The sequence below is a fragment of the Triplophysa dalaica genome, chromosome 15 (genome assembly GCF_015846415.1).
Source record: "Triplophysa dalaica isolate WHDGS20190420 chromosome 15, ASM1584641v1, whole genome shotgun sequence".
Taxonomy (NCBI): Eukaryota; Metazoa; Chordata; class Actinopteri; order Cypriniformes; family Nemacheilidae; genus Triplophysa; species Triplophysa dalaica.
In genome coordinates, this window is record NC_079556.1 from 3,110,936 (window position 1) to 3,131,921 (window position 20,986).

Consider the following 20,986-nt stretch of genomic DNA (forward strand, 5'->3'; position numbering starts at 1 on the left):
TAGAGCTCCATCTGATGGACGGTATTTGCAACTGCAACGCGCCTCAGTTACACTTTCAAGAATTCAAGGGCGGCATCGAGCGTATCCCATTTCGACACTTTTCTAACCCACTTTCGTCGCGTCACAGGGGGATATAGTTACCGTGTAACTTTCTAAAGCAAATACCAGCGCGAAAGCTTAAACTTTATTCATCAACCGGTCGTCGACGGGCTCGACGTCTAGCAACCCCCGCCTCTTTAAAACGGTGTAAACAAAACTGCACACTCGCTCCAATATCGTCGGGTTTGATGTGGAAGCCTAATTTCCCCTTAAAATTCCCCGATCCCCGGTCGTTCCGTCTCCTGTAGGATAAGCAACACGATCTCCTCCTAACTCCATTCTCTATTTTTGTGCTTCCTTGTGCTGCCAAGCCCCTGACGTAATGCTCCGTGTTAATTATTAGCATGTGGGAAGTGATGCCGAGACTCTCCTCTGCTGCTTAAACAAGAGCGACAGACTGCGGGGAGAAAAGCCTCGTCAAGATGGCCAAACACACTGACCCAGAGTGAAGGGACACCCGCTCCCCGTCCCGTCCTGTCCCGCGAACGGCACCCATGCAACTGCGCCTTTAGGTGAGTTAACGTCACTTTTTTACCACAGTTTTTCGAAGCCTACGTTGCACCATCTTTTGCTTCAGTTTCGCTGTAACTTCATGAGTGAAAGTGGATATGGTGTTTATGACAAATACGGACCAGGAGGTTTTAATCAAAACGTGGTTATAATAGGAATTCAAAAGGGGGGACGTTGGTTTGCTTTATATGGGGGTGACCCACCGGACTGCTGACCCCGAGTGGGTAAACGTGTTATCTCCGAATAACGTTAGTTATGAAATCTAATAACTGAATAGTGTAGACAGCCATGCAACGAGTTTTTGGGAATGTTCTGGACAGGCTGGGGGTTAAGTCCGGTTTTGTACGAGTCGACCGAGCTGCGCAAATATCGCCTATGATGTGAAGTACGTTGACTATGCGCATTAATACAGACCGAGACCGCGATTTATGTTCTTGAATGGTTGGGATTTGTTCATTTCTGGAAGCACATTTGGAGGTATGTGAGAGGTAACGTGTGTAAGTTAGGTCACGAGGACACCTTAAAATATGTTGCAGCATTAACGCGAAATTCGCGTAATATTTTGGGAACGTCCGCGCACACGTTTAACGTTGATCGGTAACCGATTCGTCACTCAACCATAGTAATGAACAATCTCGAGCTCGAGAGTGGAGCTGGCGCGATGTGTCAAAACGCTCGAGTATATGCTGGATGAAGCCGGTTTATTTTGGTCTCTGGCTTCTGTCGAGGCTAAAGTGGAGTCGTTTGGATTGGTAAACCTGCGCGTGGTTTATTTCAAGTACGCGTTGTGTTCCGTCTAAACTTGAAGTCTGAAGCAACAGGGTTGCGTCGCGTTGGGGTTTAAACTCCTATATTACAATTATACATATTTTCTCTGAAAAAGACATTCGCTTTGTACTTTCACAGGTGGATGATGAAAGTGGTTTTCTGTTGAAAATGCCACCAAGAACCAAGCTGGACGGACACTGTATGCTGAAGGAAAGCTGAGGAACGGTTTCTAAGCCTGGAGGGTTGGAGAGCTCTTGCACCATCTCAAAGCTTCAACAGGGATTCCCTAACGCCCAGCGTCACACAAAACCTCTCATTGGATCCCAGTAGCAAATAACACCTCCGAAGAGTGTTTGCCGTCAGCCAAAAAAGTAAACGCAGGTGTCAGTTTTGGATACATCACTAAGGTGATCCAGCACATTCGGAATCCAAAGTGTCGCAGACGTTTCACTTCCTCTCGACAAACCCGAGTCTTGGTGCCCGTGCCTCCCCACTAGATCATGATGTTTCGTGACCAAGTGGGAGTCCTCGCCGGCTGGTTTAAGGGATGGAACGAATGCGAGCAGACGGTGGCGTTATTGTCGCTCCTCAAGCGCGTCAGTCGTACCCAAGCGCGCTTTCTGCAGCTCTGTCTGGAGCATTCCTTGGCTGACTGCACCGAGCTGCATGTCCTGGAAAGAGAAGCCAATAACCCAGGTCAGTACCGAGGTTCTCCCTCTCCTCCCAACATGAACAGAATGAGAGCAGGTGGTACTGGGCCGTACAGGTGCAACATTTTTGGTTAATGTTTGGTCGTTTCTCTCCTTAAGCGTTGCCTTTATCTTTAAATCTGATGTATGTAGCTGGTTAGCTTATTTTGAGCCCACCTATACGTGAGAAGCATGTGATGTTGTATCCCATTGCTCTGGTGTGGGCTAACCCAGAATTATAGGGATACTTTTGGTTTGCTACAATGTGCTGGATTTATTTGCGCCATCTTTTGCATAAACAAATTTTATATGAACGTTTGGACATTTTATCATACTGGTGGGCTGGGACGCTGCTTCTCTGTATCTCGAAATTGTGTGTGTTTTAATGGATGGATTTTTATGCAACGTTGTCATTGTTTTCTAAAATATCAAAACCAGAACTCGTGAAGTTTTTTAAGGCGATATGCTCCCAGCCCTTGTGCCTACTGAGATTAAAGCCAGCTGAAGGGGTGCAATGCATCTCCATGTCTTTATCGGACGCTTTTATCCAAAGCAACTTTTTGGTCAATATGCTGAACAATTATTGTAGATCATGTTTACAAGTATGACGGGGGCTTGGGTGCTGCAGCTTTGTTTTTACGTGGCGATGGGTTGTTATGTTTTTATTGCATATTTCCATGCACATATTTGGTTGTCACATTTGAACTTAATATCATTGTGTCTGTGCTTGCTTACCTGTGCGATTGACCTAAGGCAAGATTAGGCGATCGTGCCTATGTCAGCTTCCTATTACTCACCAGACAGGAGGATTCTTTGGTTAATCAGCATGTTTTCATTCATTCAGGCAGACGTCTGGTTTTGCTCTAGCCCAAAATAAGTATCTGAAACGGGACACACTTCAGGCGATTTTTATTGTTTGACGGTTACGTTTTGACTTGTTTAGCTAAGCCAACTTTTAAGCTGTCTTGCATTTATATTAACAGTTTTCAAGTGTCGGTGTGGTTTTGTATTTGTTAGCAGTTTGGGGAGTGTCCATTTTTTGCTCGTACAGCAAAAATGTAAATTAGCTAACGCATCTGTCATTGTATCAAATAGGTCATTCTTAAGCCATTTGGGAAAATGATATATTATTGCGTTTGGTATGAACAGAGGGCTGTAAGGGATATTTTAGAAAAAGTGGTCACATCCATCCTCAGAAGTTAAACACCTTTCATTTTATAAACCAGTAAATAACTAATACCCGTTTGTTAAGCGGTGCGCACGGAGTTAACTCGCAGCTGGAAGTTGACTGGAAAGATGCGACTGCGTGGAAAGAACCGCTCCAATGACAGAAATCCTCACTGACCTACTTATTTCTCTCGGAGAAGGAGCTGCCTTGTTCCCTTGACCCAAATGATGCAACTGATTTGCCTCTTGTCAAAGTATCACACACTGTAACAAAATTGGTGCATTTGTGATTATATTTTGCATTTGAGTAAATGCAGTATTTTGTTTATTTGCGTTTGGCTCTGTACACTTAATATGCTGTTTTGTTCTTTTGATTGATTTTATATTACCTTCATCTCAGAATGACATTAGTCTTTTTATATGACATTAAAGCACGAGTGTGTGTCTATGTGTATGTTTGAGAGAGAGAGTGCATGTTTGTCTGAGCTGGTGTTTAACCCTTGATCATTTTCCACCCTCCACCTCTCAGCCCAGAGGCGGATTCAGGCCGGGACAGGAGGGGCACTGTTGTTATGAATGACTGACTTCATACCTCTGTATGTGTGTTTGAGATGATGGAGACCATCTCACGGAGAGAGAGTGCTCAAGAGTTGGTTTTTCCAACATGGTGGCCTCTCTTTAAAATACAGTGTAATGTAATTTTAGAAATCGAATGCACTCTTTACTATGGTAATCGGTTATGTGAGTTATTATGGAATCCTGATATTTGTAACTTTTTAATGTTAAACTTTGTTTCGGTGAAGTCATAATCTTAGGGATTGCAATCTATCCATACAGTATGATCATTTGGATGTAGAATGTCTCTTTATCGACTGGATTTGGGACACACCTTCCCTAGTAACCACTGTCCAGACTCTTCTCCAGTCTGAGTCATTTGTTCATTCCCCTGTTGCCTTTTCCAGATTGTCACTGTGCTTTTTGGAAAAGCAAGTGCTTGTCTCTTGTTTGGGTGTTGAACTGTTACATTTCACCCACGTAACAGCAAGATGTTTATTTCTTGCCCTCGCTGAGTTTTGTGAACTCGTACACAATCCAAGGCATAAGGTACAGCCATGAAGAACCAGAGAAAGTTCAATATCTTCTGCATCAAACACTTTTTTTAATGCTTTTCAGTACAGTCATACCTGAAAGCATGAGATGAATGAGTCTCGAATACATCCACAGTTTTTTCCTTTTTTCTTTTCTTTTTTTTTTACCCTGAGATCAGTGCTCTCTTCTATCTTATCTGCAATATTGGTGTTGCTGTTCTTAATTAAAACATATTATTTCTTAGTTTTTTCCTTGTGGGTTTATAGTATTTCTTACTTCATAAAAGGTTACACTTGTTTAGTCCCTCCCAGACTACAGACCTTAAGACCCTCATATTCTTGTTCAGCAAGAATGATTTATGACTTGTTGGTGGAAACATTAATAATCACCATCAGCCAAATGTAGGTTCATTTCTGTATTCATCTGAACTGTCTTCAAGGGCTTTGGCAGTTGTTACATTCTTTCAAACATCATTACGAGATAGAGAGGATTAGATTTGGAGAGATAACATTTCCTGTATTAGTTATTTTCAATCTTTAAATACTTTAGAGTAAACCATGTTCACAATTACTAACCCAGATTTCAGTACTGATCTTGGCACTCAATCTGAGCCATTTGTCTCTTTACGTCTTTAAATAATGTATTGGAGTCGCATCATAATATAAACATAAATGTATAATCTAAATGATAAGCATAAATTAACATAACCAAATAAATTATAATAAATTAACCAAATTTATATGGTTCCTCATTCCGGATCAGCAAATGTTATAAGATATCTTCATCAATCTCTACGACTCATCCATCAAATAATTGTCTCCGTTATTGCGTTGTATGAAGTCTCAATGTATAATGGGCGCTATTTCGTCTGAAAAATAATGTATACAGAAGCACAGGTGAGCATTAGTTTTTCACACGAGTATTGACACTTTTGCGCCTGCTAAGGTGTCTAGGGATAAATCCTGAGCTTAGATGACATCAGCACTTGAGTCAGTCTTGGAAACAACTCGGGCATCACCTTTACTGTTTTTTGTCCTAGTGAATGACCAAACATGCTCATTTTAGCATACAGGAATGGATGACATGCAGGTACTTGAAAGGTGTATATCATCCTTGCTCACTAACAAAGGTTTCCTTCACCGTCTGCTGTTGTTAAAGAGACTTGACTTGCAGTCAAAATGTCGATCTAAAATAACCAGTTTTTCAGCTAATAGGCATGTGATCAATTTTTAGTACACATGTGTGTTTAAATTAATTGTTACTTCTTGTAGTATGTTCTGTAGTATGTTTTTTCCAATGTTTATGTTTATTTTGGGCAGAATATGTATAGAAATCAATGTATAGAAGGTGAGTGTGTATTGCACACTGTTGGAATGGCACTTGTAAATGTTTAGAAATAATGCTTAATGACTTAAAAAACATATACACCCTGTATTTAAATTTCAGACAAGCACATTTGTCATATGTTGAGGTGTCTCTTAGTTAATTCTCGACCTCACATAATTAACCATTTACATGCTTAAGACATTTGCACTGTAAGAATGTACTGCGAGACGTTAGATATCAAAACAGGGACGGTAAGTAACTGTTTTATCATTAATATGTGATAACGCTATTAATTTAATAGAATGTTTGGGCACACCAACATGACATCATTGTAATGACGTCATGAGAAATGTATATAGCTCAATGGATTTATGTTTAATATCCATCTTTAAATGTACTGCTGTGATCCAATGTAAAATGACTTTAATCGAAGTCGATTACAACACACATACATGTTGTTTATAGTCCTGAGATACTAATGTCTGATTACTTTATGATATGAATTAATGTAGACTATACATGTTGTAATATTATTGGTCAGTGGTGGCCCCTTTATGGATTTAATAGTTTTCAGTTTAATTTCTTGTTACTAATAGAAATAGATACCTCTGTTGACATTTAGTAAGAGCTTTAAAGTTAATGTGCACATCTTTACAATTTCGCTTCGTGTCGTTCCTTGGAAAGAAGTGATAAATCAGTACAACAAAGGAAACCGAGCAAACAAAAATGATTTCGATCAGCCGAGTACAGGTACAGGTAATGTTGTTTGTAACCATTGCTTCAGTTCTGACTTTTTATTATTACCCTTTTAGTATTATTGATTGTTGTTATTTTACTGTAAATAATAGTTTTCTGTGAAGTTTCATTTGCTTTGGTAAACATGGGCCCATGGGAAATATCGGTCAAAAATGCATTTGTGTTTCTGTGAAGATGGTTCATTTAATGGTTGGTCATGTCGTTATATCATTAAGTACATCAAAAAGCACAAAAAAGATTATAGGGTGAAAGTGGATTAATGTTTTTCTTCATTAAGATCCTTATAATTTTTTTATTTTTGTCATGCACAGCTGTGATGTAGGTATCCAACTAAAATCTGATATTGCAGTTCATAGCCACCGATCATTTTGTTTCCTCAACCTCCTGCTCATGCTCTTCATCTCCCACGCCGTCAGACCGGCTCGGTCACTCCTGTCACACTCGCAGCGATCTGTCTGCGCACGCTTAACTGCAGCTGAGAGGGGCCGTTAGAAGAAACATGCTTGGTATTACACAAATGACAAGTCTGTTTTCTTTATATCAAATATAGCAATGCAGACTCTGGTTGGTCTGGTGTTGTCTTACTTCTGCTGCTGTTCAGCGTGTTTTTTTCTGCAGCTGGTAAATGCAAAGCGCAGGCAGCTGCATCATGGTGCCACAATGCTGGACTTTGTTGGAAAGTGCTGATTTTGCTTTTGAGAGGTCAGGCTGAGATTACCCCCTGCCACAGAAAAACTTTCTTTTCTGTGTCAGCTCCCTCTCCAGATGGTTGCTAAGCAAAAGTGGGTTTGTATTAGAATCAGAGAAGACGTGTTCCTAGCAGTGGCCCTAAATGGGATCTTTTGCACAGGCTGGCTCTCATTCTTTGTAGACTGCATTTATATAACCTCAGCGGAGGAATCTCTGAACGTTTCTTTTTTTCCTCTCCCTGCAGGTAATAAAAGATTTAAGATTTCTTCCAAATAGGAAAATGTCCAGTCCTCTATGAATGAGGACTAGCGCAGGGGCCCAGACATTTCCTTAAATAGGTTTCTGAGCTCGAATCCGCAGACTTGAGGCTCTCATTCTTGGAATAGTACCCGGCTGTGACATTCTGCGCCATACAAACACGCACAGCCCCTGGAACGTCCACAGGTAGACAAAATGAACGTTCCAGTCCATCGCTGCTTTTACGGCCGGTGCGGTCGTCAGGTTACAATGGAACTTCCTGTCAGGGGTTTGGTCTGTCTGAGGGCATGAATAGAGCCGATTTCGGGGCCGGAGTCTGAGGCCTCAGGGTTTCCTCCTAGATTGCTGGTGTGGTTAAATATGACGACTCTGTAGTAACGCTTTCACTGTGTTAGATTTTCATTACACAATTATCTTGGCCAAAAGAGTTCACAATAACGAGAATATCATGGTGTATATGAAATGATTGCAATGTTTTAATGGGCAAAATTATCCTTATTAAGGCTTTCACACTTTTAATATGAGTCTTGGGAGGCCGTAGAGAGAGTTTGTAACTATTGTGGCTTCTAAGGCAAAACTTTTAACGGTGTGTAAAAATTCACAATATTATGTGTAGTATTGACACGATACCGATAATTGTGAGTTTTACTGCCACGGTTATTGAGGTAAACTGGTATATTATGTCTAAACTGGTAACAATTATGTATTGTTGACATTGTCAATGATGGAATGTTACAAACCATGACAAAACTATTTATTTATGTAATATTTGAGAGATTATTCATAGTCATCCAACTGGATCTTATAAGAAAACATATTTTTTTATGAGGTCGCAATAAATCGTATGATTATTTGAATAAGCAAGAATGAAGCCCCTCCCCTAAACCTTACGTCACTGGGTCAAATCGTATTGATGAATTATCTACCTCCATAAGATCGAGTCAATGTATTTGTTACTGGTCTTTGCAGTTTTCTTTTAAGTTAATTGCGGTCTTATAAGTGGCATTGGATAAAAGCGTCTGCTAAATGTACATGTGGATGGAAAGGCACAGTCGCACAGATTGAAAGCTCATCTGGTCTTTAATCCAACACTGTGAAGATCCGATACAGATATCACTTCAGGGTCACTCTTCAATGGGTCTCCGGGTTCGTACGTTTACCGCGACGCGCTTCCTGTCTTTTAGAGGAACAGCTCATCCTCCGTACCGAACAATAGTGATGACTCTGAGCCACTGAGAATGCTTGGTCTAATGACAGAGGCAGGTGTTTCCCACTTTGTTGTCTGTCCAGCTGAGCTCAATGGATAGTTAGCCTGCGCTGCTATTTCCAATGGCGAACAGGATTAGCGTCCGTAAATATAACTGGCTTGAAGGAAGAGAGGAAGAAAGCGTGCGCTTATACGCAGACAAACTCTCGGCACAAAGCGTCTTCCAAGCTAAATTTAGAACTGCCGGCCTCATTCTCTAATTTCGACAGCAGACGTAACATTTTGCGATTGTGTGTGAAGAGGAACTGGGGGGGTTAGATGACCCGGGGCTTTGACACACGGACTTTAGGGTTATTAATCAGCTGATCGAGAACTTGTGAGTGTGAAGACTTGAGTGTTGGAGTCAGATGGGCAGCTGGTGGTTCAGGCAATCCAGTAAAGGGCTAGTTCACCAAAATATATATTTTTTATATGTGTCTATCTTCTGTGAAAGACAAAAGAAGATGAGAAATGTGTCTGTGGTTTTCCATACAGTGGAAGTGACAGTGTTGTTTGGTCATCAACGTTCTTCCAAATATCTTCTTTTGAGTTCAAACATGTTTGATTTGAACTCAAAAGAAGATACTTATGAAAGAATTTTCATTTTTTGGTGAACTGTAGCTTTAAGTTAAGAAAAACATGGTCATATAACCAAAGGGTTTTCTTGGCTCAGAGGTATTGAGAATCTATCCATACTAATTTTACCTTCGAGCTGTGAGAGCACATTTCAACACATAGCTTAAAATGCTACGGTTTCGCAAGTGAGTATGTTTATTTGGGAACATTAGTGTGCTGACATTTGCTCTATTTTTAGTACTTGCATACTTTTGTGTTTCGGATAGGATGTGCATGTTCATTTTGTTTAAACATTTTAACAAGCAATGGAATTTAATTCGTCGTCTGTGTTCCTTCACTATCAAGTTTTTTTAAGGTAACCAATGAAATGTTTTCTGATGTTGATAGTGGTTTGAAACCAGCGGGTATAAGAGGCCAGTGCTGATCTTGTTTTTCCCACTTTTTCTTTGGTGGACACTTGAGGAATGAGGCCAGATTTAGCTCAAGCTCACCTGGTCGTCTTGACCCAGTAACTATACAAGTATATTACAATGTATATTGGGGGCTCTTCAAGGCCCTGGCAGGGTGCCGGTGGGATCCGGGCCTGTACGGGCCTGTAGAGACCCAAACCGTTGCCTGCTAAAGCTGCTGTAGAGGAAAGGTGGGGCTTGTGAATGAGAACGGGGTATTTGCCAATCATAGTGTCAGCCTCTCCAAAACCTTACTCACACTCCCTGTGGGTGTCATTTCAGGATACCACAAAATTATTTCATTGATTCAGACATTTTTCATTCTTTCCTTTCCCTGGCTTATTTCTTGGAGTGTCATCTGAGGATTTTCTCAACATCCCACTCGCAGGAGTGTCTTTTTGCAGATTGGCTGCGACTCATGGGAGTTCTTTTCAAAAGGGCTCTGTCCGGCCACATGAAACAGGCGATTAGGTGGAATGGTTTAGCTATTCAGTATTTCTTTCTATCCGTCTTTATCATTGATGTCCCGCTCTGTGTTTCTCTCCACCCCCTGCTCTGCTGAATGCATTAGATCTTGGGGAGCCCGTTTAAGGAAGTGTTTGCTAAAGTAATGTTGCAGGGATGATCTCAAAAAGAAAGTATGTGTCTAACCAGCGTTGTTTCGGATGCAACGCGCCCAAGTCGGAAACTGCGCATTCTTCTGTTGGTCCTGTGGTATGCCAGCACATTCCTCACTGCTGAGCTGGAGCGAGCAGCCGGAGGGATGGGTGGGGCGTGCGCTTTCTCCCTCTCGCTCTCTTTGTAGGCACTTTTTCCAAATAGGCCATTTTTCCCTTCCCCACTTTTCCTCCTGGAAAATCTTGTTGATGCAAGTGTCCACAGACCAGTTCCAGCGTTCCATTTTTCCCCTCATAAGGGAAAAACTATACAGACAGACCATTCAGACACATTTTTAGTCCCCCCTTCATTTTTCTCGGTTGCCTTTTTAAAAGATCTGGATGTGCTATAGAGCAGACGTGGTTCTTTTTACAGCTGTGTCTGGTGTGTATTGGCAGTATTTCTCGATCTGTTTTTAGGGTCATTGAGAGTCAGAGTCTGTGATTGTAGGCGCTGTCTCCCTCCCCAATAGATTTAAGGGGTGGAACACCGTCCCAGGAACAACCTGTGAACTGTGTCCTGGCCATGTTGACTCAACAACTTTCAAATAAAGAATGATCTGTTCGAAACCACCTCTTGCTATGTTTGTTGTCCACCAAAACAAATACAATAGCAGGATTACAACTGGGAAGCCGCAGTATGACATCAAGGTGACTCCATGTACTATGATTGCTTTTTTTGAATTATATATAAACATACACAGATAAATAAACATATCAAATGCATTCTATACAATGTGTAAAGTGTTTCAAAGTACCATGTACATTTTTAAAAGGGTGACAAAGGTGAAAATGGGGTCTCGCACAGACACTCTATTTAGTCGCCCTTCTTAGTGCGCTCTGTGTCAGCATAGGGTGTGTGCGTGGTTCACATGATGCATCCGCCGATGGCCTCGTATAAATAGGGCGTTATCACCAGTCCACTGGTGTATGGTGTTGGTGTTTTGGTCGACCTATTTTTGGAACAAGAGAGTCATGTGTCTGACAAACAGATCCTCCCAGACGTGGGTGTGTGCATGACTGCGCGCGTGTTCTCGACAGCCGCCGCAGATCGTGTGCGTGTGTTATTGGAGCATCTGTGATGCGTGACGGCGGTCCTCTGTTATCAAAGCATGTGTCCAGGGCGAGAGTGTGTGGAACACTGATGTGATGGTGTTTGGTGAACTGTGGGGTTTATATCCGGTCTTTCATTAAGAGCAGCTTTTCAGCTAATTTAAAGGTGGAAATGTCCGTCTGTATACAGTCAGATGAACAGCATCTGTCTGTGTTTGGGTTCATTTCCTTTTACTTTTTCACTCATCGTGCCTTTATCTATGCCGCTTATTTAACGTAACAACATTTTCTGACATATTCCAGGAGATGCACTTGGATTAATGACATTCTTGTTGTATAGTTCAGTCTCTACTCTTACTTTTGAATGGTCTGTGTTGTTAGGTTTGTTTTTTAGCACCAACAGGAGCAGTTCTTGTCATTTTATTCTGTACAATGCTATCGATTTTAGTTAGCCCTTTTCACACAGTAATCCTGGTAAATGACCATGAAATAACTAGAACAACTTTTCTGGTAAATACACAATTGTGGTATTCGTGTAAGCAATGGTGTGGTCTTTTTACTGGTAGATTTTGACACTGTACCTTTAAGAAGACGACTGACTTTTCCAAGAGACCTGTGCGTGGGATGGATGTCATTCCCGCCCGATTCAGCAGGAATCTGTATCACTGCTGAGTCCTGGCAATAATACATCTTATTTTGTCCTGCTTTCCGCACGCATCATTCACAATGTGTCCTGTTTTCCTCCGCAACATTCACAATTTGTTGTGACACCACAAAAGCTTGCAGGTAAAGCCTAATGTTTCAGTGCGCTGTGCTTCAACACACAGATCTTGTAATATTATAGGCTATTTGTGTAATTGTTGCAGATTTAATAAAACAGGAAAGAAACCGAATATTTTTTTTTTCTTATATTGGCTCCTGTGTCACTGAGGTGCTGCGTTTGTAAGTCCACTATGATAAAGCGTCTACTGTATTAGGCTTATACATATATTGACTTTGTTTTTAAGTCCCAGGCCGTCACCAACAAACGCTACACATTTTTCTGTTGTTTCATTTATTAGTGCACATGACCCTTTCAGATGACTTGTTGTAAATGTCAGGGAAGTTTGGTCTGTAACGTTACACGCGCTTCAGATCTGAAGTAACGTTAGGCTGCTGTAGAGATCCACCTGCTGCTCTTTTACTGCATAGCCCCGCTACCACCGACCTCGCTCTTTAAAATAGTTTTATTTGAATTTAGTTGTTGTTGCTCTTGTGCAATATATGAATAACAGTTGCATTTAGATACTATATATTTAGAGCCTTTTTTGCGGGAGTCCAGCCATTCTGCTGGACTCACGAGTGTCTTACTGCCAGAACCCATCAAATCTTGTTGCAAAACATTCCCTTGCTCATATTTATTTATTAATGACGTCATCAACTACTCGACGTTGACGTGACTTTAGTTGCATAAAAGTCGACTTCATAAAATCTGAGGTCGTTCAATCCCTAGTACCAAAATACTGGTGAACTTTGAGATGGAATTAACGGAACGGTTCACCCAAAAAATGGTGTCTTCTTTTACTCACCCTCAAGTTGGAAGAATACGTGTAAACAAACAGTTCTTGGTCACTATTGACTACCACAGTAGGAAAAATTGCTTCTAAATGTCTTTCGTTCTGTTGAACAGAAAAGAAAATATTTTTAAGAACGTAGCAAACTGTTCTGGGGCACTTTTGACGACCATTGTCATTTTTCCTACTATGGTAGTCAATAGTGGCCAAGTTTAAGCCTCATTCAGACAGCCATGACTAGGTCGCTCTGTGTTGCTTGTCACTTACTATGAGATTGCTAGAAAGCGTTCCTAGTTTTTGTTTTCCTAGTAACAGTTTGGACAAACCGTTCAGTAACTGACGAGAGACTGATGACGTGAGCTTCACTGCTTTACTCCTGTTGGTAGTTGCTTGCAAAAGCTGCCCATCATTTGCATAAAGTTGAACAATTCTCAACTTTTGTCGCTTGAGTCCCGTCGCTGGGCATGCCCACTTCCTGTCCCCACCGGTCACTGTCGCCGGCTCTCCATTGAAATGAACGTGATTGCATCGCTTTGTCAATGCTAGTCACTGGCGGTCTGAACAGGGCATAAAGTAGACATCACAAACGTCTTCGCAATAGCCGATGTTGTGACTTTTGAGACCGTACGTACATGGTTTGTAGTTTTTTATTGCAAATGTTTACATTCATTTAGTTGCCCTTGACCCAACTTAAGTATAAATTTAAGTATAAGATGACTTAAAACAGCATTTCTGAACTGGTTGTTTGACATCCAAGGAAAGAAAACATGAGGTCATGGGTTCAAATTTCACTCTTCAAATTCTTCTTCAATTGTTGCTGTGACAAAGATCTCTTGTCGCAAGGGCAAGAGCTTGTTTCCTAGTGTAGTAGTAAATATTGTGTTGCTGAAGAGAGGCCTCTATTTTAAACCAACAGGAAGGTTAAGTGGAAGGGGTAAAGGAAATGCTAATTACAGCCGAACGCTGGGATGTTTCAAAGCTACACCCTCGACAGACAGTTCTGTTCGCTGAGAGCGTGTGCCACGTTTGCTAAAACGCATTTGTTTAACCTACTAAAAAATGACTCTAAAGAAGGGCTTTCCTCACCACTGTGAATCGACTGTGATTCATAGATTTTTTCCAGAATGTTACTCATGTTCGGTTTATCCCTGTACAGTAGCTCAGCTGGTATTGTCATGTGTTCGATTGGACGAAACACTATAGAAGCATTACACAGAAAGGCAGAAAGTGAAAAGTCGGAAAAGTTTTCGGAGGGAAGGAAGATGAGAATTCTGCTCTGTGTTTAGTTCTGTACCGGTCTGCCTGCGTTTTCTCTCTCTGTTGGATGATGTTAGCATCTTTATACAAAGGGCTTAAGATGGAGGTGTGGGCAAAGCAGAAGGAGAAACATATTCCTGTGAGCAGCCTGACTACTGCGAGATGAATTTGTTTATCATCACTGTACTTCCACTCCCTGCATGTCCAGATTTGCTGTTTTTAAGAAAATAAGATGTACTTAAATAATTCAACACTGTTGATTTAACAATTTACAAATGCTTTTTAATGGTTATTTCCTAAAACTCTGTGGTTAACATAAAGGATTTATGGCAAAAAAAGTAAAGTCACGAAATATGGAGATACAAGATTTCAGAAGGACAGCGAAATGTTATATTCTGTGACCGTACGTTCTGCTGGATGTCCATAGATCTTTTTTCAGCATCTCTGATATCTAAAAACATTTCAATTTACAGTGACGCCTAAATATCCTCATGGTTATTGGCTTTGAACTTAGATGAAGCTTCCAGATAAATCACATTAAAATGTCTTTAATTTATCCATTTTTAATTTGAGCCTTTTTTATTCTGTGAGAGTTATGGCTTTAAATTATGTCTTAAAAATGATTTTGAATGATATTTGCAATTTTAATCTCATTAATGTCCACGATGCATTTTTGGAACGAAGGGCATAGATGTGAGCCGTGTTGTTAAATGTTTACAAGTACATTTGATGCACAACGCACATGATGACGTTGAATGGTTTTGCAATATCTGCTCACTCCATTCTTGCAAAAGATCAGATTCATTCATGACACACGAAGAAAGCAAGAGTGTGAGACAGAACGAAAGAGACATCTCTCTGGAAGCTCTAGCATCAGGTTGTGAAGGAAGTGAACGGGGGGATGGTGGCAGAGGAAGTCCGAATCCCTCAGATGAGTAGGCTGCATTGTTTTAGCTGGAGCGCTCCCTCTAAATCCAGCTGGATGGGTGGAGCGAAGGAAGAACTGTGTAATGATGGAGGGTTTTTTTGCCACGGAGGAGCTGGCAGCCGCTGAGGTAGAGCAGGACCGTGGCCAAGTTGAATGCTGGGCTGTAATTTTAGTATTGGAGTGTTACTAAGGGTCACGAGGACGTTATTACCAGATAAACTCATCACAACCTGTGGCACAAACTGAACAGAGACGAGTGGTGACACGTAGTGGTGGATGTTATTTACAAACAATGTTTTTGAAGTAGCTTTTTGTCTGATTTAATCTTAGTGGTAATTTCAGTCCTCTTTATCATCTGGCAACCCCATGCTGATTTCATTTATTGATTGTCACGGTCGAATAGTCAAGTATAGTCTAACAAGACACGTGTTTTATTTTTTTGAGGTAGCTTAAGGGAGAGTTCTTTGACCCTCAAGTCCACATCTGTGTACGTTTATTTGTTCTGATGAACACAGAGAAAGATATTTGGAAGAACACTTGTAACCACACAGTTTGTGGCCACCATTGACTACCATAGTTTGAAAAATGACAATGGAAGTCAAAACTGCCCCAGAACAACATTCTTCAAAATATCTTATTTTGTGTTCAAGAGAACAAAGAAATTTGTGGATCAAATTTTTCTACTATGGTAGTCGATGGTGGACAAGAACTGTTTGGTTACAAGCTTTCTTCCAAATATCTTTCTCTTTGTTCATCAGAACAACAATATGTATTATAGGTTTGACATCAAAGTCACTGAGTGCAGCTGTGACGCATCAGAGGAGACCTCGACCTCCCGGCTGAGACTGGTTTCTCCCGAGTTTTTTTTTCTCCATTTATTTATCATTGGAGTTTGGGTTCCTCATCACAGAGCAGTGTTGGCTTTCTCACTGGGAGACTGCATTTGTTAGATATTATTGACTAGAATGATCTTGCTTGTTCTTTAAACGCCATGCTTTGTGCTGTGTTTTATCTTTACTGTGTTTTTCTTATTTTCTTCTATAAAGCTGCTTTGGAACAAGCAAAGTGTGAAAAGCGCTGTATAAATAACATTGAATTGAAATGAAACCTGTAAATGATGACAGAATTTACATTTTTAGGTGAGCTGTTCCTTTAATCGAAGTTTCCTCCAAACTCCTTTTACTTGTACTTTACTTTACTTTTAATTGTCTTAAATGGCTGTGGTTAGGTGTTAAGGTAAAGTCTAACTGTGCGATCAGACCGCCACCACCGAGAGCGTCAAAAATCGCTCTGGCCGCCCTGCCAACAACGCTGTAGAAAGAGTATTGGGCGCTCTGACGCTCTGACGACGTAGATCGAAATCTTGTCTTGTATTTAAAGGGGCTGCAAAGCAAACAAGCTTGTAAATCTTGTGCCGATTGACCACAAGAAATTGATCTGTGGAAAGAACTTTATTGTAGTTACACGTTTGCTAACGAAATAATATTCTGCAGCAGTAACACTGTGTTCTGGTGCAAAGTTAAGCATGAAATTCTCGCTTATTTACAGAAAATGTATAACATTCATGCACATCATCAGAAACTCACCAGGAACACAAACAATCTCCGACACCTTGGACCACGCATCATTTTTTTATGTATGTCCCTGTACGCAAACAGGGCCGCCTCATATGTGATTGGGAAACCTGCCACAGCAATAATCAACCTCTCCTCCATTTTGGGAACAAATGTGGTCTGAACCAAAGTTTACAGGGCTGCGCTCTCTGGAATCCTCTCAGGCGCTGGTTTTCTACGTTCCGATTGGTTACCGCCGAACTGCGTCATGGTTCATTACCAAAAAGCTGACCTGATTTCAACTCTCCTTCACACCCTCAACGTCCAAGACACCCCGCTGCTCGCTGCCGGCTCACATTGAAAATGAATGACTTCCGGCCACTTCGACAATCTCGACGGCGGCGGTCTGATAGCACAGTAACTGGTTGGAGATTCTAAGGAGAAATCATTTGTTCCCTAAAGCATGCCACCTAACCTCAACAGATTTTATCACACTCATGTTGTGTCAACCTTTATGACTGCACTTCTGATTAATACAAAATTTGACGTCACCATTCCCGTTTTATTGCAAGTGTATAGTGACTGAGCTGTAAAATTCTTCCTTAAGCCCATTGCACATTTAGTCTGAAATTTGCATAAAACAATTCAGAACGGGCTCGATTTTCTGCACTTTTCGCGTACGCAGCAAGCATTTTGAGTGGCCTTTTTTAACAATTCGGAGACACCGTACAAACAAGAGCCAAATACGAAAAAACACACATACGAAAATTTGGACTGTATGTGCAAAGACCTTCACAAATAAAAACATATTTTCCATAAATACATGTTTTGAATATGTCAAATGCTTTCTCTGTCTTAAAAATAAATGATTTAATAAAACACGCACCATCTCTTCTGCTTTTACCTCTCCCTCTTCCGACAGGTGTTGTCACTGATAATTGTTGAAAATGTCTAACTTCGTATAGTACTTCTCTTTATATTTCCTACTTGGAAAAAGGAACTTTCTCACTTTTCTAATTTGCTTTGGATAAAAGCGTCTCGAAATGTAACTTTTCAGAACATACGTGCAAGTAATTATTTTGAGAACTATCCCTTTAAATAGCATTTGTACATCATCACCACAAAATAAAAGAGCACTTGGGGGATATGAAGTGGCTTCATATACTTGCCCTCTGTAAGCCTTGTGGTCCATCTGTAAAAATGGAAGCGCCTGAAAAAGACTCCCAGAGAGACACTTAATCATGAATCCCCGTCGTCCTCAAGTCTGCATGCGTCTCTCTTTAGGTTGACAGTGGTATGAGCTCTAAACAAGCACAACATCCTCCTAAACATGACGGAAGACCCATAAAACATCTTGGCTCGTTCATTTTCAATGAAACATCAAGTATCTTTCTTTTTTATCGTAATAACACGACAAAAAATGTGAATCCCTTGACCTGCTGTGATCTAATTATATTTGTTTTGACAGGCTGTGTGAGGTGTTGTATTGTCTCTGTTATATGATCTGAAATCACTAGGTTACCTTAGATTTTTTACATTTCATCTAAAACCCTGAGGTGCGTGCATACAGTAAATATTCTATATGTGACAAACTCATGACCATGTATGAATTGCACAAGAACTACATTTTGGATTTGACTAACCCTAAGGCTCCAGGCCCAAAGAGCAAATGAGTCATCGACCATAGCCAGGGATAGCCAGAAGTTCTCTCTGCGGCCGGCGTTCTCTATTATTGGTGGTGAACAAAGCCTCTGTCGTGACCTCAAAGTATCTATAGTTCCAATAGTTCATTTCTGAGGCATGTTACATTAGGTTGCATGACCCTGGTTATGAATAGTGTCCTCAACAAATATTTAAAATGTGGCAGCTGAAAAACAGCGATGACTTTGATTTGTCCTCCAACCTTGGAATTCCATGTAACTTATTCAATTCAACCGAATTTGATTCATAAGCGCCCATATTAATGAGATGCAATGAAATGTTAGGTTTTGAGTTGTTTGGGATTTAATAATGTTTTGAAATGCGCCTTTGCTTTTTTCCTAGATCAATTTTGATACAAATGTTAAGGGGATAGTTGACCCGAAAATGTCAATTCTGTTATCATTTATGTACGCTGAAGTTGTTCCAGACCTGCATGAAATTATTTGTTCTTCTGAACAAAGAGAAGATATTCGGAAGAGTGTTTGTAACCAAACAATTTTGGGGCACCATGGACTACCATATTAAGAAAAACTACCACTATGGTAGTCAATGGTGCCCCAAAACGGTTTAAAGTATCTTCTTATGTGTTGAACAGGACTAATTAATGTATACCGGTTTGGAAAACTGGAGGTTAAATAGATGATGACAGACTTCTGATTTTGGAGTGAACTGTCTCTTTAAATCCGTCTCCTCTTGGTTCAGCTTTAATGTCTTCAATTGAATTAGTTTTAACTGTTACATCTCTCTGTTTTGTCATTGCAGTTCTGATCAGTCAGTGGCAGACCGAGCCTAAAGAGCGGGTTATCTCTTTGGTTCTGACCCATCTGCCTCTACTGAAACCGGGTAATGCCGAGGCTAAAGTGGAATACATGAGTCTGCTACCCAAGATCTTGGGGCACACTATCGAACATGGGCGCCACCTGGAAGAAAGCCGTCAGCTTCTGTCGTACGCTCTCATCCACCCCGCGACCTCTCTCGATGACCGGGCGAATCTGGCCTCTTGGCTCAACCACCTGGAGGAACGGGCGGCCGCCCGAGGAATTGGAGACTCCTTGGAGCGGGCGCCTTCATCTCATCACGGGCAGCCTCCGCATCCTTACCCCCACCACCAGCGCTACAACTCAGATGACCGTCTTAACGGCTGGCAGAGCTCGAGAGACTCTGGACTTGGAAGTTGGCAGCAACAGCCGCAGCAGGGTTGTGAAAACGGACACCTTTCGCTGTACCCATCATCCTCTGTTCCTTCCACTATCAACGCTGTGGGTACAAGCAGTGGGACCAACACAAGTGAGTCGACTTTTCTTCTTCACACGGGAGGGTGTTGCTTAGTCTGTCCATAACCCCAGGTATTTTGTATAAGCCAACTGCTATTTTGTTTGTAGTTTAGTGGATACGCCTATGGCAAAAGAGATTAGAACGGTTGCGGATAGAAACCTGCTAGTTGTCAGACACCTTGACACAACTGACCCAACATCACCCTCTACACATGTTCAAAGACGCCCTTCAAATCTCCACCCATTTCCTCCCGAGACAGAGGTCACAACCTTTCACTCATGACTTCAGGTTTATCTCTCGCTTGGAGGAGTGTTGTGAACAGTCGCCAGCAACGGGAGCGAAACGAAAGGGGAAAAATGCGACCATGCGGCGCTGCCGTGCCGAGGGCATAACAAAGATAGTCAGATTGAACATATCTGTGGTCGGAGCAGGGTATTTGTAGCTAAGAATGCAAGGATCTTTTTTTCCTGATGAAGGAGACAGCTGGGGATAAAAATAAGGGCACATTTAAAGCGCTGATCCACCAGATCCTCTTTATTTTTGACTGCTTAGATTTTTAACGGCACAAAGGAATGATTTCACAACTTAGTTCTAGCACCTGAGGTTACAGACTTCATTGCTCTTCATTTGGGCAAAATGCTGCTGTTCACTTTTACCCGTCATATAAAATGGGGTCTGGTTATGTGAAACCTTGCTTAAACAAAAAACATTTTTTAAGTTTTTAACCACATTTTAAGTTGTACCCAGAACTAGAGGTTAAGATCTTTGTGACTGTGACTGTAATTTGTGAAATGTTCTCTCTTAAGATAAGGCAATAAACCCCCTTTTGGTTCTTACAGGAACCTTTACTTCCTTTTTTAATGTCCCCACCATTGAGATTCTCATAATTTATAACACAACTAGCTGTTTATCACCAGTTTTCCTGTTTTATTATGGAGAGCTGTCATGCAACTTATGAGAGTAATGCATTTACGGATATAAAAACATGCAAATTATCTGTTTTGATTAGGGATGCACCGATATGTAAATTTTGGCCGATAACCGATAAATCTTTAACATTGGAAGCCGATGACCGATATATTGGCCGATATACAGTATCTAAATATTAATATAAAATTCCTTATGACTGAAACAAAAGAGAAAATGTGGAAAACTGCTTTCATTTGAAAACATTTACTGCAGAACATAAGGTTACCGTTACTTCCCTGAAAATCATTTACAAATTCTACTTTACACTAGTTAACTATTTTTTAACCTTCAAACTTTTCTGTTATATTTTTTATTTGATAGACAAATGAAATATGTTCTTCCAGAGCGACCCAGCATTCTTTTCTTAATAGCCACATGTTTAACAGGTCTCCAGACAGAAAGCATTATGACAATGTTC

General features: G+C 40.9%; 1 protein-coding gene across 3 annotated transcripts in view; it reads left to right on the forward strand.

Moving 5' to 3' along the window:
• Positions 1-476: 476 nt before the first annotated feature.
• samd4a (sterile alpha motif domain containing 4A) overlaps positions 477-20,986 on the forward strand; it is a 37,028-nt gene continuing 16,518 nt past the window's right edge. For all 3 annotated transcript variants that reach the window (XM_056767348.1, XM_056767349.1, XM_056767350.1), the window contains exons 1-3: positions 477-611; positions 1,516-2,073; positions 19,087-19,611. In XM_056767348.1, the coding sequence (XP_056623326.1) occupies positions 1,878-2,073; positions 19,087-19,611 (721 nt within the window). In that variant the 5' untranslated portion in view covers positions 477-611; positions 1,516-1,877. The remainder of the gene's footprint in view (positions 612-1,515; positions 2,074-19,086; positions 19,612-20,986) is intronic.